This window comes from Dermochelys coriacea, chromosome 15, assembly GCF_009764565.3.
Source record: "Dermochelys coriacea isolate rDerCor1 chromosome 15, rDerCor1.pri.v4, whole genome shotgun sequence".
NCBI classification, from domain to species: Eukaryota; Metazoa; Chordata; order Testudines; family Dermochelyidae; genus Dermochelys; species Dermochelys coriacea.
The window spans coordinates 14,820,740-14,844,893 of record NC_050082.1 but is presented as its reverse complement, the minus strand read 5'-3'; the positions used below and the strand labels follow the sequence as shown (position 1 = coordinate 14,844,893).

At 39.7% G+C, this 24,154-nt stretch overlaps 1 protein-coding gene and 1 long non-coding RNA gene across 2 annotated transcripts in view; one reads left to right on the top strand and one right to left on the bottom strand.

Moving 5' to 3' along the window:
- Window positions 1-24,154, top strand: part of LOC122456817 — a 61,716-nt gene that overhangs the window by 3,231 nt on the left and 34,331 nt on the right. The gene's annotated exons all lie outside the window — the stretch shown is intronic.
- Window positions 1-24,154, bottom strand: part of MAPK1 (mitogen-activated protein kinase 1) — a 49,922-nt gene that overhangs the window by 22,305 nt on the left and 3,463 nt on the right. Inside the window, 1 exon segment of the mRNA XM_038373291.2 lies at window positions 133-315. Within this exon segment, the coding sequence (XP_038229219.1) occupies window positions 133-315 (183 nt within the window).

Here is a 24,154-nt window from a genome sequence, read left to right as displayed (position 1 = left end):
AATAGCATGATGAAGGATGAATGAAAAATAAAGTGTAACTGCCTCAACATGTAAAGCAGAGAACCAGAACTATCCAAGAGAAAAAAGTGCAATCCATCATTATCTATACCATCTTACACCTTTAAAGGATACACATCTTTCATTTGCTCAATAGTTGGAGCTCTAATAATGTCATTGATTCCAATAATATTCTCATGTCTGAAGCGCAGGAGGATTTTGATCTCTCTCAGAGTTCTCTGGCAATACGTCTGGTGCTCAAAAGGGCTGATTTTCTTTATAGCTACTCGAACTTTGTTGATGTTATCATAGGCAGAACTGGAAGAGGAATTTACAACATTAAATTGCACAGAATATTAAATCCACTTAGTCCACAAAGCAAGAATAAGAATTCTGCAGAATCTAGGGACTGCACATCCCTTTTACACTCATGAAGTGTATGATGGTCAATATGAGATGCATTTTAATTTTTCAACAAATACTTGGTTGTATTGCAGCAACTGTTAGATAAAACTGGGTTCTCTCACCAGAGTATCTGATATCACAGGGGTAGCCGTGTTAGTTTGGATCTGTAAAAGCGGCAAAGAGTCCTTGCTGCTTTTACAGAGTATCTGAGTTATTCCCATGTATTTAAAATTATAATCAATCACCAGGAAGTATTTCTTTCTTTCTCTTTCTTTCTTTCTTTCTTTCTTTCTTATCAGCCTGTAAGAAAAGTAGGATTAGGGTTATTTTATTTTGTGAGCATAAAGACCTTACTGAAAGATAGGTCTGTCAAAGAGTTGAGGTTTGCAATTAGTTCTGAACATGGAAAAGTCTATGGCAATTCTCTCTTGAAGCAGCTACGAGTTTCACAACATAGGTCCAACTTCTGTTAAAAAAAAAAAGTCTCCCACACTCACAAGCCTCTTTCACTGATCAAAATTTTCAGTGTTCCAATGAAATGCAGCTGTCATGGAAGGTCTTGATTGTAGGAGAGAGACGTTTTCACACGCAGAAAGATACAATCCCAAACAAGGCTCTGAGTATGAGGAAAAAATTCTTGAATTGGACTTCATTCAATACAAAGCCAGACCATGGAGCAGAGAACCCCGGTAATGTGTTCAGTGACCTATGTTTCTAAACAGGTAAAGTGATGAAAATACACCAGCCTGAGCTTTTGAGAGCATGAGTGCCTAATGTCTACAAATTATGCTTTATGTATTGAGATGGCAAACAAGAAGTCTCAATGAAACTTATGATTTTCTAAAATCCAGTTTTATATTGTGCTGCAAAAAGATATATATTTACAAACTGCAGGATGCTTTCTATGCTCCTATTATTAAAAATGACAAATAACAGAAGAAAATGTGTAATCAAGGGGGACAGTTAACTCATAATTTGGTCAAAAATTAATTTTGTAAAAACCTCTGAAAACCCTAAGACAAACAGAAATGGTTCCACAGTAGGATTTTTTGTTCTGTTTTTAATTCCAATTAAAACAATGAGGGTTAAACAAGTTGTGTTATATCAGAGAGAGCTGCTAAAATTTAGGCCACCCAATCAACAGGTGCAACAAATTTTTCATAAACAAACAATCAGAAAGTTCCTTGAGGTTCTCATCAGTAAGCCCACTCTGCTGAGAAGCCTGAATATCTTTTGATCAGGTGGAGTAGAGCTACATAGAGGAGATGCTCAGGAGAAAGGACCTCAAAAGGAATTCCTGAAAATGGCTGGCTATTTGAACCACTCTCCTACCCCAAGAGAGATTACTTGGGTGGTGGTGGGGAGGGGGGGGATTTCAGACACTACAGTACTACTGCATATAACACACTACATGAAATGAACGTTATGTTTGCAAAAATCAAGCACTTACAAGATACTCAGTTTAGGTTACCATTACCAATACAACCTTAATTCAGCCCTCTTATGTGAATACATCAGACTGAACCACAAATTTTGAAGACTGAATGAGCCTATTTAGGAATGAACAGAAGAAATCTTAGGCTGGTTCATTTCATCACTGTACACAGACCACCTACTTCCCCCTCTGTATTTGTTCTCTCACAATAAAGAGCCTACACTTATTTCACAGCTCATGGATGGCAGATATGTGACAGAGAAAGAGGAAGCAAATTGTTTTAGGAATAGTTCATGATCAGTATTAGGCAATTGATGTTGCTTAAATATATAACATTTTCTATTTATGAAACACACATTTCATTCTCAAGCTTTAATAAACAGTACTGATGTTTTTGCTTTTTCAGATGAACACAAAGTCAGATAACCATATTTATTCTCCCAGAAAGCAGAAATTCCTTCTTTTCTTTCACAGAATCACTAATTTTTATCAATTCAAAACATCAAATTTTGATATGCTGTAGTTTAATAATTTCATTTACATTTCTTGAAAATTTTCCTAGCAAGTTGGGCAAGAAGTTTAGATTAGATTAAAAAAAAAAAAAGAAAAAAAGTAAAAATAGAATTCTGCCTTTCAGACAGTACTACCTTGTACTGTACGAAGGCAAGGTGGAAAAAGCAGGGTATATGTGGTAAAGATGTAATCAGTTTCCTCTTTAGTGTACATCTTGCATATAGTCATTTTTCTCCCTTCATATCTAAGGATCTCATCACACTAATGTAATTACTAAGTATTCATTTCTGTTATTGCCACAAAGCCTGTGTAAATTCACAAAAGCACAAATGAAGTGGAAGCTAGTATAAAGGAAACTGACTTGTGACCAATTACATTGTCTCAAACTTTGTTTCACCCCTGTGCAATTCAGTGTAACAGGATTTTTTTATTTTTATTTTTTTCTTACATTGGCAACCCGAGTGATAACGCTACTCTAGTTGTATGAGTGGGTGCACATTTGCCTCTGCAGCATATTGGTAGTAATGTGAATAATGTAACTACACAGAGAATCTATTGAATGCCAAGTTAATACTATGTCTCACACACAGAAATGTGGCCCCTTTGAGTGATTATTACAAAAGAGTCACAGAATTTACATAGGAACATACCAGAGCCTCTTTACTAGACATGTATTCTAAGACAATGAAGGACTTTAATATTAAAATTGTTGAAATAGGTACATGGATTTTCCAGTCCCTTAATGTTTTCACCAACAGCTTATTTGTCAGCATATACAACAGAAGACAGAGTCCCTACCTTAAGGAGCTTGCAACTTAAATTATTAACTTAATACTAGTAAACATAAAGCTCTATCTTGGGGCATTAGATTGAACACCTGGCCACTTTCACCTCTAAACTGATTCAAACACAGCCTGGGTTGGCTCAAGTAGAAATGGATACTTACTGCGAAATAAGATGGTGGTCTCAGTCCATTGCACAGTGGACTAGCATAAACATTACAAAATTACCATAGTTGGAATTCTTGTTGGGAGTCTCAAAAAATAGGCCAAGGACTGAAACATCTACTCAGTTCTTAAGACGGTCTCTACCCCTTACCACAGCTACCTCATTCCTCTCTCAGATCATTGCTGAAAAAGCTTATGCTGATGATGCCCATGCTGTCTATTTCAGTGGATAAGGATCTTCATCTTCAGAAATGACAGTCTACAAGTATTAATTAAATTGACAAAAAAATTCCATACAGCAGCTCACTTCTTCAATGAGAAAGCACCATCATCATCAACTGTTTACATTTTCTCCAGACTAGATTTACTGTGACTGCCTCCTGAAGAAGAGAACTTGTAGACCACCACTAGCTTTCATCACAGGAAAAACTAGGATGCCTACCTGCAAAATGGGGGCAATATTTAGCATACCAATCCTCACAAGGGTTCTGTGAGAAATAATAAGTGTTCAAAGTTCTTTTGGGATTCTCAGGTGGAAACTGCTAGTCTATACCCTTGAGTTCTTAAGATAGTTTATCATTGTTAGTAAACTGGAATAGAGTTCATCTTCATTATATGTAGTGCAAACCTTCTTCCTGTAATGGTTTGTATGTATTATTCATAGTTGCAATGAACCTAATTACTAATACTTTAAACACATTCAAAGATGACAGATAAACAAACCTTTTTTTCCTGTTAATGTTCAGCTTTACAAGTTGATGCAAGCATATGGCTGTGAGTGCTCTTTAACTGTATCATGATAATTTTAAATGCAGATATTTTGCAACTACTGAACAATGTTCCTAATTTTACACATGTTATTCCAATTTCCAGCTCTGGTTGGATTTGAATACCTTTATATATTTAATACTACATTCCTTAATATTAGAATCTTTTTTTAAAAGGTGAGTATTAAATATTTTGCAAATATCTAATCTATATTGATCTCAGTTGAGCAAGTTTCAGTTAGACAAGTAATATTTATAACCCAAGTAGTTTTATAATGCAATTTTTTAAAACAGACTTTCCCCCTTTTACAACCTTTACTTTCATTTCTTTTTTAAAAGCCTAGCCTTAGGGAACCCTTCTGACAATGTACTGTGCAAAAGCATACACAGCTCCACATTTGGGGCTGACAGAACGCATCCTCACTAGTAAGCTGGGCCTCTGACATGTACCCCATTCCTCATTAACTCATGCTCAAGTAGGATGGGCCTACTACTAAAACTTAGCTCCTTCAACCACCAGCAATGGCAGCATGTTCACCCACCATTTCTACTCCTCATGTCTTTCTTATGGAGCAGAACTGGAACAAGTGAGAACATGTTGCAGCTGCCACTGGGAAGGAACCCAATTCCTGGCAGTGGTCTCGCCCATAGAGAAGGCTGTTTCCTCACACAACCAGAGATAAACTGCCTAGTCTGTCAGCACCCTCAGTCCTCCTTCCCCAGCTTCTTCTTCACCTCGCCTTGCCTTGCAGCCCAGCATGGATCCTTAGGGAAGATGGTGTGGGAAAAATATTCACTCCACACAGGGAGTTTTGAAATCTAATAGTTAAGAAGTTATATACACACAATCTACAAAGCTACAGGTGACACACACTGTTCTAAACTCCCAATCAGCCCGTCATTTATTTAAGTAATTATACAGAAAACTAAATAAACGTCTGATTGGGAGTTTAGAGCAAGATCTGTTATCTGTAGCCTAGTGCTACCTTGGCAACAAGACTCCAAGGGCATGTCCAGTGATAAGAAACCCACTGAAATATAGAATGACACTGCTAATAACTATGATAGGAAAACTGAAAATAATTCCAGCGGGTCAAGCCATTCTTGGGAAAATTGGAAATTGATCCTTAACAAATACATTTATCCTTTTGATTCAGTCTTCATTTAACTCAATCCTAGGTATCTCTGAAACACTGACATTTAGGCCAACTTTCACTGTAAAAAGATTAAACTTAAGACTAAGCTTGTAAGAAAAAAAAATAATACTGTATTCTACCGATGGTACCACACAGAGTTGTTTCATGGATTTGCTACAAAAGTTACTCAAAATTTTTAATTTAGATTTGTCAGCCTTCTACACTTATTCAAAATATTTTATTTTCTAGTATTAGTTGGTTCTATTGCATAAAAGGAGTTAGTTTTTATTATTTGTCTGTATACATATTTCCTTCTCAGAGACTAATGAATGGAAGATGACAAAAGTGTCATGGAAAAAAATATTTCACACTTCTGAAAGAGTATTTGCAAACTTTCTATCTAAAATTGAATCAAGTTTCGTTACATCACTGAATGTGCTTTTTTGTCCAAAACCTTAAATGTCTAATGTTAACTTCCCACCTGTTCACATCAACTTTGAAGATAAAACTTCAATGTGAAGGATTATATTACTTAAACCATTTTTATAAGCATTGCTTTATAGAATCAGTGTCTGCTTTAGAAGAAAGGAATGTCTGAAAATGTTTGTATTTAAGATAAATTTGTCTCATTTAAACAGACTTCAGTTTATAGACATTAGCCAAACACTGTTCACTTAAGTTTGCATTTTAAAAACTTTAATAGGCTATTTTTAGAGATAGCTATTAAGCTGTCCTTTAAGCTCCTTTGTGAAATTTGAAATTAAATACTGTAGTTTTGCATTCAGAAAGAAATTGACTAATGCTAAACTATATAGTTAACATTAATCTACCCTGTTTAGATTTAAAAAGTAAAAGGAATTGTTGTGAGAGAGAAAGTGTTTTCATAATAAATTCTTTTTTTTATCCATTCCTTATATAAAGCTGTTGGGAAAGGACAGGGAAGAGATGAACAGATAGCAGCACAGAAAAATTGGTAAATTCATATTTAGAGAAGAAAGTTTAAAGTTCAACTTTAGATATTTACATTTGTTTCCAGATTAATGCAAAAACTTTCAATACTATTTCATAAATATATCAGGAGCATAAATTTTCAAAAGTGCCAAGCACTCTCAGTTCATTAGCTTCAAGAAGAGCAACAGGTGCTCAACACCTGTGAAACAGGGTCTAATTGTGTAACTATAGAGCAAAAATAAAACGGACTAAAGATAAAAACATTAGCAGTCTAGTATTAACTAGCAACTTTTAATATAGTATATTTAGTATTAGCACCAATCACTTCTCCAGAGCAACAGAGCACCATCAAAGCTGATGTTTTTATTGCAAATATGAAAGTATAAAACCAAAAATATTCTAGAACTGGAGCCCTGGTTTTTTGATACAGTTCTGCTTCTTCCTCTCTTTGAAACTGTTATCTAGGTGTACCACATAGAAATGCTAATAGGCTTATCAATAACTCTGAAAACAGAGCCATTGAAGAGTACTAGCTTCTAAAAAAATCTCAGGCTTGAGGCTCCAGTTATTCCAATTACATATACATATTACATAACCATAGGAACACCCATCTCACATAATTTTACATTTCTCCCAGAGGATACAAAATAAAAATAAAAAAATAGAATTCAGCATATTTGAATCATCTATTGATGTATGTAATTATTGCAGCTCCTCCTTCCACCATCCTCCACACAGGTTACTCCGATGAAGTGAGCTGTAGCTCACGAAAGCTTATGCTTAAATAAATTTGTTAGTCTCTAAGGTGCCACAAGTACTCCTTTTCTTTTTGTGAAAGCCAATAGTATATAAACTGGATTTTTTAATTCCAGTGAAAAACGTATACTGAATCTTCACTAGCACTTACTGGACAAGTAAACACTAGAAGCATGAGAACACTTAAAATTCAGACTACATTCAAGCCCCATACTTTTTTTTAACAGGATTGATTATATTTTTTGAATTTCTAAAATGTAAGTGTGTTTGAGGAGAAAAAAAGTTCGCTTTTAATCACACAATCATGAAGTATGTAAGATTTTCTGCCCTGCAGCAGTGAAGTTTTCAATACTGAGCCAGCACAAACATGAATATACATTCCATAGGCCCTCCTGAGCATATCTATTAATTCAAACATTTGTCTTTGTGCAATTTTGCATTACTACAAAAACAAATTACCATGCACTACTTGAAGTAATACAATAAGTATTTACATTTTAATAAGATAAGGGCCAAAGATTTATTTTAACTCTTATCCTACATGGAGCCCAACCAGGGCCAAGGTTTCTCACTGCACTGTTAGCTCTACCCCACAAAAGATTGCTAGTCTTTGGGTATTCAGCAGTCTACCCATCTTCTGCTATCTCAGGGTGAAACAGGAACTTTGGCTGTAATGATGGCAGCAAAGGAAAGCTGTAGCACACAGAGCTTCAAAGTAACTGCAAAGCAGATCTGGTCCCTTCTGTGGCAGTCCTAATCTGGCCCCCGCTTGTCCCATACAACTTTCAGCCTCAAAAGTCAGGAACATGCCCAAAAGAAAAGCCCTTCTCCCCAGACAGGCAGCCTATCCTATAAAGTAGTACCAGAAGCTGAGGAAAGTGATCAAGAACAGAATACTCTCTGATTTGGGGAGGGAGGGGAGAAACAAGTATTCACACTTTGTTCCTGGATTTAACCCTGACTCAGTTGCCCTCCTGAACTCTGACCTGCAGTTTAAGAGAGAGTGACCAGGCCCTTCTCACCCCTCTTCCAAGCTCCAAAACTACTGTGATTTTAGGCAGGTAGTGGGGCTTACTACTCCCCCAGCAGCGTTTGTCAGGCATCCCCCATAACCTCTGCACCAGGTGTCACAGTCAGACTGAGTAGGAAGAGATCTGCCTCTTTGAGGCATTAGGGTAGTTGGTCTCAACTGTCAAATTCTGGACATGCCTCTCTGCTTTCCCCAGAGAGATCTGAAAGTTGGGGCAGTCTTTTGCCATAAGGCATCCAATGGTTCTACAAAATTAAGAGGAAGAAGGAATATATGACTCAGTAGAAGATTCCTCCCCTACCTCCAGAGTAGTCAGGGTCTTTGCCAAAGATAACTTAGGCACCTTTGCGGAAAAGGTGTCTTCTACCCTGGATTTGGCTGGACAAAACAGTACTAGCTGACAATGGGTAGGTAGATGACACGCCATAACTAATGTTCACTGTGCTAAGATATGGTTGTTTTAAGGTTACCTTGACCCTCACCTGTCCTCCTCTCCACTTCTTTCATCCACTTATGGCATCCAGTTGTCACTATTGTAAGATACTTGCCAGTGGTGAATGTGAAGCTTTCCCTGCAAATGTGAAGCGTAGGAGTTACCATGCCAGATCAGACCAGTGGCCTATGTATTCCAGTACCTTATCTCCAACAGTGACCAATACCAGCTGCTTCAGAGGAAGAAACTCTGCAGTAGGCAGTAATGTGATAATCTGCCCCCAGGGAGAGTTATTGCCAATAATTAGAGATTGAGTTACTCCCCAAAGATTGAGGGCTTATATCCCTTCCAAATCTGTCTTTTTAATATTTACTCTTACAACAGCAATAGCTAGAGTTATCTATAAAAATGTCTAATCCTTTAAAAAAGAATTCCCACTAAGCTCTTGCCTCAATGATTTCTTGAAGCAAGGAATTCCAGTCTGATTGTGCATTATGTACAACAGTATTTCCTTTTATCAGTTTTGAATTTACCATTCTCTAATTTCTTTGATGTCCACCTGTTCCTATACTGGGAGAAAGAATAAATAGAAATTCCCAGATAAATCTTCTCTATATCATTCATTATTTTGTTTCCTTTTATCATGTCCCCTCTTATGTGTCTCCTCAAGAACAGTAGCAATATTTTTACTCTCTTCACATGAGTTTTCCAATACCCCTAATTCTTCTTGTAGTTCATCTCTAAACCCCCTCAATTACCGATGCATCCTTTTTGAGACGGGATGACCAGAACTGCACACAGTATTCCAGGTGTTTTTATTCTTAGTCCCATTCCTTATACGCTATCATTTTGTTCATTTTATTGATTACTGATGCATGTATTTGTTCATGCATTACTGATGCATGTATTTGTTCATTTTATTGATTACTGATGCATTAGACCAGGTATATTATTCTTCTTCCCATTCCTTATACATTCTACCATTTTGTTCATTTTATTGATTACTGATGCATGATTCTTGCTCCTCCCCCACCCCCCCGAGTTGATGCACATAATTCAGAACCCACTAAGGTGAGCAGTTCAAATAGTTTCCCCAAAATGGGTATTACTCTGAATTTCTCAACTTTGAATTCCATCTGCCATTATGTTGACCATTCACCTAGCTCTGTTGGGTCCTTCTGAAGTTCCATAGTAGTCTCCTAGTCTGGACTAACCTAAATAATCTGCAAATTTTGCCACCTCACTGGTCTTCCCTTTTTCCAGATCATTAAACACCAGTTCTAGTATAGAAACTTCTGACACCCTTCTGATGACATTTGCTCATGATAAAATTGACCAATTATCCTTACTCTGTTTTCCATCTTTTAGGCAGTTTCTGATTCATTATTGTATATTGTCTTTCACACCATGTCTACTTAGTTGCTTTACCCTCTTGTGAAGGATTCTATTAAAACCCTTTTGAAAAAGTCCATATAAATTGGGTCAGTAAGTTGTCTTTTATCCACTATTTTACTGTCCTGTTCAAAAAAGTTGAAGAATTCTAGATTCAGGAGGCAGGGTTTTCCTTTACAGAAGCTGTGATTGTTAGGCTCCATCAGAGCTGGCTCTTCTAGCTGTTAGAATTCTATTTAAGATTATTATTTTAACCAATTTATCAACTACTGAGAAAGGCTTACTGGTCTAATTCCTCAGATTGCCTCTAGCACTTTTTAAAAATAGAATTGCAATACTGGCTACCATCTGACATAGCAGCTTATTTGAAAGAGAAGTCATTTTTACTAGTAGCTCAAGCATTTACTTCTTAAATTCCTTCTTAACATTGGGTGTCTGGGACCAGGTGACTTGTTGCTTTCAGTTCATTTGTTCCAGAAACTCCTTTTGTGACATCTCAATCTCTGAATGTGCCTTACCACTGCTACCAGAAAAAAGTTACATCATCTCGCCATTCTGTTATGAAGACTGATACAAAGGAATCAGTTAGCTTCTCTAAATGTTTGTCTCTTTCTTATTTGATCTCCTTTCTCCAGGAGACCTATCAAATTCTCATGCAAACTTCCAGCATCATACATAAATAATTTCTTATTTGTTTCTATACCTTTAGCTATTTGCTACTAAAATTCCATCTTTACTCTCCCAAATTTCTTCTTACTTTTTGCCTGCTGTAGCTTATACTCCTTTTAATTGATTTCATTAGGCTTTCCATTTTCTGAAGGATATCTAGCTTTAACCTCCGGAACCTTTCTATTTAGCCATACTGATTTACTTATTGCCTTCCTGATTCCCTTTCTTGTTTAGAGGTTTATATGCCTTCTGACACTATTACTGCTTCCTTAGAGTAGTATCTATGACAAACCTAAGGATTTCAACTTCTTTACATTTGATTTTAGGGCCTTTTGCCTAGTTTCCTCTTTTTTAAGTCCCCTTTATGAAGTTAAACATAATACTATATTTCATCCCTCAATGAAAGCCGATCAGTTTCTGCAGAAATTAAGCTTCCATTAAAAAAAAAGAAATTAAGTTTCTCACCATTACGGTTGTAAAGCCAACCTTCCAAATGTGAAATGCAGTGCTGATTTCCTCAGTCTGCAGAAAGATTGCTCCAGTGCCTCTGCTGCTTTTCTTAGATAGGCCAAATAGCAGAAAAGTGATATCAAGGCACTGGTCAGTTTCATAACTATGACTCCATACCCTTGGAAAAGCTGCAAGCAGAATCAAGGGCAGGCACTGGAGATACTTGGAGGATGACCACACACAAAAAGGGTTAGAGTAACAGAGCTCTTCACCTCTTGCACAATCCCCATCATCTTTTCTATCTACCTTCAGCTAGCAGATAGTTCTTCAGCTGATATGTCTACTAAATTTTCAAGCCCAACTAACATTTCCTTGGGGTAGCACACACATTTTGGAGCGTCCAAAAGAAAAAGGGGACAAGATTAATTTGTATATTCTATTTTATTTAGGTCTCATAAATGAATTGTGCTATTTAAAATCCAAGAAAGTCTTACTATAGCAATTTTTAAAACTTAATTATATAATTACATGATCTTTTTACATTTATGTGTAAAAATATTTACAGCAATTTCATACAAAACGACATTACAGCACAAGTATATGTGTTCTGTGAATAATGAAAAAATTCCATTCAGTAATTTAATTTACTAGAGTACTCAGGCTTTCCCCTCACCCCATTATCATTATCTCAGAGCAAGAGGCCAGACATCACTGAATGCAGCCTAAGAATGAGTCTGCCATATCTACACTGACAGGAAAGAAAACTGTGTATTACTGAATTAGTTGTGAAATAACTGCCACTAATCTTCCACCTGCAAAAATCAAGAATGTCTACAGTATTTAAAATGTATCTCTCAGCATTCATCTTTGGCAGAAAACTTGTATCCTTTTACTATATATTTCACTGTTTCAAAGCAGTCAGATATGCAGAGACATTCAAAATACAATATTTAAGAAATGTTTTACTGTGTCGTGGTACATTCAGGGCTGTTAAATTCCAGAGAAAACTGGGCATGCCGATTTGCAGTACTTAATCTACTTCATGGCACTTAACACAGGCTACTACATCAGTATCTGCCATAAAGGGAGCTACTTGCCCTCCAACTAAGCATGAAGCAAGGTGCTGCAATGACAGCTGCTAATTTAGAGAAAAGGGAAAACTGGGAGATGAACTAATTACATATTTTACACTGCAAATCTAATTGCAAGTTGCCAGTACTTAAAATATACCCACAGAAAAACCTCAGATGAATTATTTTACCATGCAACAGAGATTCTAACTCAATTCTATTTACTTTACCAGCAACAAAATATTTTTCAATATTTTGTGAAAAATATCAAAATAAGTAGACTGAATTAAACAAATTCCAGAAAAAAAACATTTGTATACGATTTAGGTACAACAACTGAGTCTAAAAACTTGAATACGTTTATTTGTTTCCAAATGAACAAGAAGATAATCTTACGCTATCATGGAAAATTCTAAAACTTGACTATCTGAAATCTGCTAAAAGAAAATTCTATTAATGTCCTGTTACAAGCTACACCTATAAACACAAATAATTTTGTCTGACACTGAAGTGCAGCAAGCTCTGAGGAGGAGCCCAGCAACTGTTTTATGACACTGCCTCTGAATCAGTATGTACAGCATAGTAGAGCACTATAATCATCTACTGCACAAAACCACCCATGTTCTTATTCTTTAGGAGCCTCCTCTCTCCGCATAAGCCTCATAGGCCATCATTATTAACCAGCAACTTGAGACAGAAATAAGAGGACACTGGAATGTTGTAGACAGATGTACCAACATGGAATATGAATAACTGAAATAGAACATTCTTATGCCAGAGCCGCAAGAAACAAGATGTCTGGCTTCTCCTTTACAGCATCCACAAAATCTTGACATGAGAAACTATTCCATGTGATTAGTCTGATTAACTCCAGTTGTCTTCACCAGGTCCAAGTTGAAACTCTCTCACAGCAAGGGGCTTTCAATATATCTCAGAAACAAGAACAATTTGTTTAAGGACAGTCTCTCCACAGCTGGGAAGCGATGTCAAAGGAAAGAGAAACAAAAACAAACCACTTTCCATCTCTTACTATCATCCAATTTTGAAATTATGGAGGCACTGAAGTCCACCCAAACATCTGAGTTAGAGCTATAGTCTGTTAGGCCAGAGAAAGCCAGTGAAGAAAGTTTGAACTTATTATTGGGAGGGATAATTATGGTCTCCCTAGGGGAGATAAAGTTTCCAGTGAATAAACATGCTTTCATTTGGCATGTACTCAAAGAACTATTCTTTGTTATTAGTGTTCTTGCCAATTATCACCAAAGATCTGACCTATTCTTTCTGGAAGTGGTCACTGAGAAAGTGATGGCCAACCAAATCCAACAGATCTTAATCTTCCAAGCGTTTGGATCCTAGACAGACTTTAGATCTGGCCACAGCAGAGAAACAGCATCAGTTTTAGTGGCAATTAACAGGCTTCTTTACACATACTACTAGATCTTTCAGCTGCTTTTTATGGATGGGATTTTCAAAAGGGCCTAAGTGATACAGAAACACAAGTCATGCTGACTTGCAATAAGACTTACCCACCTATGTCACTTAGACACTTCTAAAAAAACAAAAAACAAAAAAAACCCATACCCTATATTTAAGCTTGGAAGGATTAGATTTTTATTGGTAAATGTTGATTTCACTGTATAGAAACAAACTGATGAAAAAATATTTCCATCGATAACAGAAATTTACAGATTGGCAAAGTAAGAAAAATGCTGCTTGAGGACTTAAAGAGTTTGAATTAAGGATACTTTTGACATGTGATGTTACCAATGTGTGCTTTAATGGTTATAAAGCTTTAAATTTTTTGAATCTTGGTGTCTACTGTCATTAATTAGCTGATTTCCCATAATTTCCTGCAACTATAAACATTTGAATTGATATAAATAAAGAAACAAACATTGATATCAACCACTGAAATTACAAAAAAGCACCTCCCAAAAAAACAACAAAAAAACCCAACAAAAAATAAATTCTGACACGCCTGCCTTTATTGTTGAACATGAGATTCACTGACGACCACGGGACAAAGGACAGAACAGTTTTAAAAGTTGTTCCATTCATTTCTTACAGAAAAATCCCAGCGACTGCTGAGCAGAAAACTGGCCTTCTGCCTGAAGGCTGTAAGTTATGATGTACCTCAAGAATCAATCTTGAAACCTCCTTTCTTCAGTGCTTATATATAACTAGGGACTGAGAGATGTAAGAGGATCAATATGCTGATAGCTCAGCGCTATATATTCTTTTCACCTCTACCACACTAAGTGGTTCTTTTGCTCTTTGGATGTCAGAGATAGAAACCTGGATGAAAGACAGTTGGCTTATGCTCACCTTGGTTAATAGAAGTGAAGCTGAACAGAAGAGGAAGCATTCTGAGAACTTGAGGTCCACGACTATTCTCTTAAATATGGCCCTACCTCAGGGGTGGGCAAACTTTTTGGCCCAAGGACCACATCTGGGTATGGAAATTGTATGGCAGGCCATGAATGCTCACAAAATTGATGGTTGGAGTGCAGGAGTGCATGAGGGCTCCAGCTGGGGGTGTGGGTTCTGAGGTGGGGCTGGGGATGAGGAGTTGGGGGTGCAGGAGGATGCTCCAGGCTGGGACTGAGGGGGATCAGGGCTGGGGCAGGGGGTTGGGGCATGGGAGGGAGTATGGGGAGCAGGCTCTGGGCAGTGTTTACCTCAAGCAGCTCCCAGAAACAGCGGCATGCCCCCCTCTGGCTCCTATGTGGAGGCACGGCCAGGTGGTTCTGGGCACTGCCCTGTGTGCAGACACCGCCCCTGCAGTTCCCATTGGCTGCAGTTCCCTGCTGATGGGAGCTGAGGGGTGGCGCTGAGGGTGGGGGCAATGTGCTGAGCCCCCTAGCTGCCCCTAGGCGTAGGAGCCGGAGTGGGGTCGTTCCGCTGCTTCCGGGAGTTGTGCAGAGTGGGACAAGACCCCGACCCCACTCCCCGGCTGGAGCGCCAGAACAGGGAAAGCCCCAGACCCTGCTTCCCAGCTGGAGCTTGAGGGCCAGATTAAAATGTCTGGAGGATCAGATGTGGTAGTTTGCCCACCTCTGCTCTACCTACTACTGAGAGTAGTTGCATCTTAGGGAGAGATTCCTGGCTGCTACTAGACTGTAAACAGATGCTGTGACTAAAGCCTGGTCTACACTACGAGTTTATATCGAATTTAGAAGCGTTAAATTGAATTAACCCTGCACCCATCCACACAACAAAGCCATTTTTGTTGACATAAAGGGCTCTAAAAAGCTATTTCTGTACTCCTGCCCGACGAGGGGATTAGCACTGAAAATGACATCACCATTTCAAATTAGGGTTAGTGTGGATGTAATTCAACGGTATTGGCATCCGGGAGCTATCCCACAGTGCACCATTGTGACTGCTCTGGACAGCACTCTGAACTCAAATGCACTGGGTAGGTGTACAGAAAAGGCCCCGGGAACTTTTGAATCTCATTTCCTGTTTGGCCAGCGTGGCGAGCTCACCCGCACAGGTCACCAGGCAGAGCTCATCATCACAGGAGATCATGCAGTCCCAGAATCGCCGAAGAGCTCCAGCATGGACCGAACAGGAGGTACGGGATCCGATCGCTGTATGGGGAGAGTAATCTGTGCTGGCAGAAGTCCATTCGAAAAGACAAAATGCCAAAATATTTCAAAAAAATCTCCAATGGCATGAAGGACAGAGGCTATAAGAGGGACCCGCAGCAGTACCACGTGAAAATTAAGGAGCTCAGGAAAGAACAGAACAAAAAAAACAGAGGCAAACGGCTGTTCTGGTTCAGAGCCCTAGACATGCCGCTTCTATGATGAGCTGCATGCCATTCTAGGGGGTGCAGCCACCACTACCCCAACCCTATGCTTGACTCTTTCCAAGGAGTGGGAGGCAACATGGAAACGGGTTTTGGGGGCTTGGAAGATGATGATGAGGAGGAGGAGGTTATAGATAGCTCACAGCAAGGAAGTGGAGAAACCGGTTTCCCCAACAGCCAGGATCTGTTTATCACCCTGAACCTGGACCCAGTACCCCCCGAACCCACCCAAGGCGGGCTCCCGGACCCTGAAGGTGGAGAAGGGACCTCTGGTGAGTGTACCTTTGTAAATATTATACAAGGTTTAAAAGCAAGCACGTTTAATGATTAATTTGCCCTGGCATTCGCGGCCGGTACAGCTATTGGAAAAGTCTGTTAACGTGTCTGGGGATGGAGCAGAAATCCTCCAGGGACATCTCCATAAAGTTCTCCTGGATGTACTCCCAAAGCCTTTGCAAAAGGTTTCTGGGGAGGGCAGCCTTATTCCATCCTCCATGGTAGGACACTTTACCATGCCAGGCCAGTAGCACGTAGTCGGGAATCATTGCAGAACAAAGCATTGCATCGCATGGTCCCCGTGTTTGCTGGCATTCAAACAACATCCGTTCTTTATCTCTCTGTGTTATCCTCAGGAGAGCGATATCATTCATGGTCACCTGGTTGAAATAAGGTGGTTTTAGTAAGTGGACATTCAGAGGTGCCCGTTCCTGCTGGGTTGTTTGCCTGTGGCTGAACAGAAATCTTCCCCGCTGTTAGCCACGTGGTGGGGGGGGGAGGGCTGAAGCCATCATCCCAGAGAATTTTGTGTGTGTGTGTGTGTGTTGGGGGAGGGGGGATTAGTTGGATTTCTGCTGCACGTGAACCTGGAAACTGCAGCCCCTCCTTTTAAAATTGCCAACCCATTTTAATGGCCAACCCAATGGCTACTTTGTATGGGAAATGAGGGCACTGATGTTTGAAGCCATTCCCACATGTTATGAAGAATAAAGAAGCCAGAAGACTGTGGCTTACCATGGCTGCCTGCAAGCCGAATTCTGTTGCCTGGCCCTGCATGAGTGATCTCTCACACCAAACCGGCATACCCTCAATAAGAGGCAAAATGCAACCTTGTAATGAAAGCACATGTGCTATGTAATGTTAACAGCAAGGTTTACTGTGAAAGAGCATACCCATTGTTCTATAAAATGTGACTTTTTAACTACCACTCTCCTTTTTTTTTCCCCCTCCACCAGCTTCATGTGTTTCTCCTTCCCAGAGGCTAGCAAAGATTAGAAGGCAAAAATAATGTACTCATGATGAAATGTTCTCTGACCTCATGCTGTCCTCCCACACTGACAGAGCACAGCAAAATATGTGGAGGCAGACAATCTCACAGTGCAGGAAAACACAATATGACCGCGAAGAGAGGTGGCGGGCTGAAGATGGTAGGTGGTGTCAGCTTGCGGAAAGAAGGCAGGAGTCAATGCTCAGGCTGCTGGAGGATCAAACTCGTATGCTCCCACGTATGGTTGAGCTGCAGGAAAGGCAGCAGGAGCACAGACCATCGTTACAGCCCCGGTGTAACCAACCGCCCTCCTCCCCAAGTTCAATAGCCTCCTCGCCCAGATGCCCAAGAACGCGGTGGGGGGGCCTCTGGTCACCCAGCCTCTCCACCCCAGAGGACTGCCCAAGCAACAGAAGGCTGGCATTCAATAAAGTGCTGTGTAGCCTTGTCCTTCCCTCCTCCACCACCCCACCCGGGCTACCTTGGCAGTTATCCCCCTATTTGTGTGATAAATAAAGAAAGAATGCATGAACGTGAAACAACAATGACTTTATTGCCTCTGCAAGCGGTGATCGAAGGGGGGGGGAGGGAGGATGCTTAGCTTACAGGAAAGTAGAGTGAACCTGGGGTGGGGGTCCATCAAGGAGAAAAACAGAACTTTCACACCGTAGCCTTGTCATTCCTGAAACTGGTTTTCAAAGCTTCTCTGACGTGCATCGCGCCCTCCTGTACTCTTCTAGTCGCCCTGGTGTCTGGCTGCACGTAATCAGCAGCCAGGTGATTTGCCTCAACCTCCCACCCCACCATAAACATCTCCCCCTTACTCTCACAGAGATTGTGAAGCACACAGCAAGCAGCAATAACAATGGGAATATTGGTTTCGCTGAGGTCTAACCGAGTCAGTAAACTGCGCTTGTGACCCTTTAAATGTCCAAATGCACACACTACCACCATTCTGCACTTGCTCTGCCTACAGCTGAACAGCTCCTTACTACTGTTCAGGGTGCCTGTGTACGGCTTCATGAGCCAGGGCATTAAGAGGTAGGCTAGGTCCCAAGGATAACTATAAGCATTTCAACACCCCCAACAGTTATTTTCTGGTCTGGGAAGTAAATCCCTTCCTGCAGCTGTTTAAACAGACCAGAGTTCCTGAAGACGCGAGCATCATGAACCTTTCCCGGCCATCCCACGTTGATGTTGGTGAAGTGTCTCTTGTGATCCACCAGTGCTTGTAGCACCATTGAAAAGTACCCCTTGCGGTTTATGTACTGGCTGCCCTGGCGGTCTGGTCCAAAGATAGGGATATACGTTCCATCTATAGCCCCACCACAGTTAGGGAATCTCATTGCAGCAAAGCCATCTACTATGACCTGCACATTTCCCAGAGTCACTACCTTTGATAGCAGCAGCTCAATGACTGCGTTGGCTACTTGCATCACAGTAACCCCCAGAGTAGATTTGCCCACTCCCAAATTGATTACCGATTGACCAGTAGCTGTCTGGCATTGCAAGCTTCCACAGGGCTATCACCACTTGCTTTTCAACTGTGAGGGCTGCTTTCATCTTGGTATTCTTGTGCTTCAGCTTCAGTAAAGCAAGTGACAAATTTCCATGAAAGTGCCCTTACGCATGCGAAAGTTTCGGAGCAACTGGAAATCATCCAAAACCTGCAACACTATGCGGTCCCACCAGTCTGTGCTTGTTTCCCGGGCCCAGAATCGGCATTCCATGGCATGAGCCTGCCCCATTAATACCATGATCTCCAAATTGCTAGGGACCGCGGTTTTAGAGATCTCTGTGTCCATGTCCTCATCACTCTCGTCACCGCGCTGCCATCGCCTCCTCGCCTGGTTTTTCAGGTTCTGGTTCTGCATAAACTGCACAATAATGCAGGAGGTGTTTACAAATGATCATAACTGCTGCGGTGAGCTGAACGGGCTCCATGCTTGCCGTGCTATAGCTTCTGCTCGGGCAATCCAGGGAAAGGAGCGCAAAATGATTGTCTGTCATTGCTTTCACGGAGGGAGGATTGACTGACGACATTTACCCATAACCACGCGCAACAAATTTTTGGCCCCATCAGGCATTGGGAGCTCAGCCCAGAATTCCAATAGGCAGCAGGGACTGCAGGAACTGTGGGATAGCTACCCACAGTGCACCACTTGGAATGTCGTCGCTTGTACTGTGGATGCACACCGTCGAATTAATGTGCTTAGTGTGGACGCATGCACTCTACTTTATACAATCTGTTCCCAAAAATCGACTTCTGTAAAATCAAAGTAATTCTGTAGTGTAGACAAGGCCTAAAACATACTAAATATCAGCCAACCCCCCCCAAAACATACTCTGTCAGATGTTGTATTCACACATTCTTTCACACCCATTATCTCTAGGCCAGAATACTGCAATGAACCCAGGGATAATCTTGACTATAACTCAGAAGCTTCAGCTAACATAGCACATTACCATCTAAAAGCCTTAACCTTTCCTATATCTAGCCACACTAACTTTGACTACACCACTTTAGTTGCAAGTTTCACCTCTATCAAACAAGATCTGGAGGCAGGTAATTCTCAATAGAAAGCCCTTGACCCTGGGATTCAGTCCAGCAAAAATACACCTGAGCCTGAACATGACCTCATTTAGAACACGGTGATAGACACACATCTAATTTTTCTAGCAGGTGTAGTTTCTGGACTCTCTTCCCATTTGACCTACTGGTTAGGTTTTAGATTATATGGGAATGCAAGGTAGCATGCCTTACATAGTCTTTTGGGAAACTTTTGTTTTTTTAAATCTAAAACTCAAGCTGTGCCCAGAAACTATAATGGTATTTCAGAAATAGCAAATACTAATACCCAAACTACACAACTGCCAGGTTTTAACAAAGCTACATACATGTCAGGGTTCTGTCTTTGCAATACAACCTGCACCAGCAAACATCTTCCAGTTGTTATAATTATAGCATCACCACCAATATCCATTAAGTACATATGTTAAAGCTGCTGTATAACTTGATAAGGAAAAGGACAAAATGCCTGCAAACTGGACCATGAAATTTTTTAAAAAGTCAAGTATATAATGAGAAAGTTATTTGTCAATATTGTAAGTTTTTAACAAAAAAAAAAACTCTGACTGAAATTGATTTTTAAAATAACCAGAAAATAAATATCCCAGAAGAAACTGAAGAAACCAAAAAGCATTTGATTCAACAGCTTTGGCTTCCTGGGATACTGGAGAAACTGAAATGACAGCATGTCTTTGCTTAAGAAAAGGCAGGAACTGGGAGCAAGGGGGTATGGGCCACATCTTACAAAGTGCTCTTTCTTGGCTGACCCATAAGGCAGCTCATTGATTATTAAAAAAAAAAAAAAAAAACCTCACTACACAGGCCCACTTAGCCAAAGGTAATTAGTGCATTGCCAGCTATAAGAGGAAGACACAAGTAATAACAGTACAGGATAACAAATAGAACAAGGGCCACAGTGGAAGGTAAAAATGGAATTCACAGTTAAAGTCTCAATTTCTCATTCAAAATAAACTTCAGAAGAAAAGGGCGTGTGAAATATAGCCAACAAGTTCCATAGCTGTTACCTAGGTTTTGTATGACTATCAGTTACTCTCTGTGGGGTGAGGGTGGGGGAGTGGAATCTGGTCTATTTAGATGGCAACCTCTTTGGAAGCGGGTGTACTTTTCATTCTGTAGTTATATAGTACTGAGAGCAATGAAACACCAATACTGATTGGGGCCTCTAGTCACTCCCATAAAACAAATAATAAACTTCCATTTTTGACAAATAAAACAATAGAATAGTACTACTCACTGATGGCTTTCATATAAATTCTAAGCTGAAATTGCCTTGGACTGTAATGACCATCTACTACATTTCAGGAATAGTGCAAGTTTGAGTTGATGTGAGTAAAAAAAAAAAGTTTTATACTCTAACAAAAACCTTGTTTCTCCATTTTCTTTAACTGGGTAGCTTAGAAGGAACAATGCTGCTATAAACAGCACTATAACTATTTACTAGCATACTCTTTTTAGATGTTTGTTATTTTAAATACCCTCCATTCAAATATCTGTTTGATATAAAGACACCTTTCAGTGCCAATATTCAACAACAAGTATTTTCTAATTAAAGACAGCAACATCCAACTTTAATGCCAACCTGCAAGATGTAGTGACAAAAAATTTTATGAAAATCATCAATGAATTCTAGCTCCAACAAAGCACAGTTGAAGAATCCGAGACTGCGGACCAGTATACAAGTGTCATTATGTGCTAAGTTGATAAGACACTATTTTCAAATTTACATTAAAATTATACTCCTACTAAAATAAGTAGGAGGTATGAATTCTTTCTATACAAGCTTCACTTCGTCATCTCGAAAAAAGGTAAAACGGTCTACAGCTGCAGGGTAGCCTGTGGCCCTCATGGGCAAGTGTATTAAGAAAATGTATATTTTATTATGAAATAAGAACATATTTCCTGAGCTGCACTCCTGACTTTTAAACTCAAGAGCTTGAACTGTTCTCTTACTGTGGACAGGTGGAAAGGGATGCTACTTTCCGCCATCTCTCCTGCAGCATTAGGGGGCAGCGCTGATGTGGATAGAGAGTGTTGATGTGAATAAAGATAGCTACTGTCCCTTCCCTGCTACACCTGCCTCAGCAGCTCCCCACTGTCCATCTGCTACAACACAGGGGACAGAGGAAAGTAGTTCTGGTAGCAACTTTGCCTGCTTCCCTGCCAGGCTGTGGGAACTCCAGGGACAACAGAATTTGCCCTCATCTTTCTAGAATGGCACACACTTGTAAATGTTATACTCTACTGCTCTTGAAATGATCTGTAAGAGCAGAGTACCCACTTCAGTTTTCTTGTTTGATTTGTTTTTTTGCGGTTTCATATCTAAAAGGTTCAAAATCAAAGATAATTGCCAGCGAATATGTTGTTAGAAATACCAAAGTGCAACAATTAACTAAAATTCTATATAATAAATTCTCAGGACTGTAACTCTCAAACAACCTGGAGTAAAGTAGTCATACACACTTATGATTGTTACCCTTAATTAGTTCAATTAACATACATGGAACTGTTCTATGTCCATTTTTCCTCGTTGCCATACATGCCCTTCATCTTAAACAAAAAATCCCAATTAATAGTCCTTTTAAATTTTAGTAAAGGGACACTGTCAACATAAGTCACACTTTTGACTCTTTTTACCTAAGTTTACTGTAAATGAAAGTTTTACTGAAAATCTTTCCTAGTTTATATAGATTATTGTCAAATGTACAATCTGTTTCAGTTACCCACATAGGCCCTGATCCTGCAAGCATCTAGACACTCTGGTGAAGACAGATCATTGTAATGTATCTTTTTTAAATTTCTGAATATGAACTACACATTATCCACTTTGTCAATGGGAACTGACAAGATAATCATTTAACTGAATGTTTAAAATTCTTCTTTTTTTTAATGTTTGGAATGGACTGATTAGTGGCAACGCGTGTAGGGTTTTGTGTTTTGTTTTTTGGAAGCCCTCTACATCACATCAAAATTTACCCCAGCATCTGTGTGCATGAAGTATTGCCACAGCCACAAATATTTTATGTCAGTTAAAATATAAATATTTGTAATTGAGAATAAAGGATAAATATTTAAAAGAATGATCAAATCTCCTATCTGTTGGTTCTAAAAGCTTGGGAACAGCATGTTGTGATTGTAACTGCTATGCATATCTTTGAGTCGCTGACACCATATAGTCTAAGTACCGTATAAACTGTTGGAACAACCATTAAGTTGAATGTTTAAAACATATATTCTAGTTGAGAAGTGATGATTATCAACAATCTCAGTTTAGAACAAAAGTTTCCTATTAATCCCATTAGAATTGACCCACTGGGAAATTTTATGAGAAGAATTGTCATACATTTCATTTAAAACATCCACCCTCTTTCCTGAAGAAGTTGATTCATAAAAGGATTTCAGATTTAAGATTTCTATTAGAAGTATTTTCTCTAAAAAGATGAAAATGGATAGATACTAGTATATTTTTCCTATTAGGACGGTGTGAAGCTTTAAGTCAACTTAGGCTCTGTCTACACTAGGACTTTTGTGCTTTAGTCTCCCACCTGACACAGCCACTGCTGTTCATTGGAGGTGGTTTAATTATGCTGGCAGGAGAGTTCTCTCCCACCAGCACAGAGTGGCTACACAGAAGACCTTACAACAGCGCAGCTGCAGCGTTACAGCTGTGCCACTGTAAGGTCCGTAGTGTAGACATAGCCTTAGACATAAGACAGTATCTGTAGACAGATGATGTCCATCCTGTTGAGCCAGAGGGTCAAAGTAATCTCAAAACAGTCCAGGGGCCACAATCAATTGTTTAGGATACACCTTCTGTCCTGTGTGCTACGTAGGTGGCACAAAGGGAAAAGAAAACTCCTTCAAGTTTTCCTACTGAGTATTCCTTCAGCACAGAGGAATACCCAGAAGGAGAGAAAACCCCAGGGGGCTACAGTGGGGGAGCGGTGGGAGTGTTTCTAGTTATCTAGAAGTAGTTTATAGTCAGCCCCTTAGGGAGCACAGCCAGCAGGCAAAAGTGAGGCAGCCCCTAGTCTCCTTTAACCTGAGCCAGGATCAGGGCAGAGAATCAGGGAGCTGTAACTGGTGACTAGTTTTCAGCTTTCTTCCACTCTTGACTTCCCTGGTAGACTGTTGGGGAGGAGAACCATCCTCTGGTAAACATTTCCCCTATGCTCAGCCTGAGCCAGTCAAGCTCCGGTCCTGTTCTCCGATAGCACAATCTGAACGTGAATCAAACAGGCATAAGGACGGAATCTAGCCCTTGGAGACAACTGAGACAGAATGTGTTATGCTGGCAAAAATATAACCTTTGAAAAATTACAGAGTTTAAATTTAGGGGCATAAGGTTAAGACACAGGTTCCTCTAAAATTACCTTTCAAATCAATACATAATTTATCCTCCTTTACTTTCCAAAATATTGAAAAATCACACCTATAAAATATTACTTGATATACAGCTCTAATAACTCTGTTTTTACTCTAACTCCTGACCTGGCTATGGATGATTGAGTTAAAGGAAAGCATTGAACTATTATCTC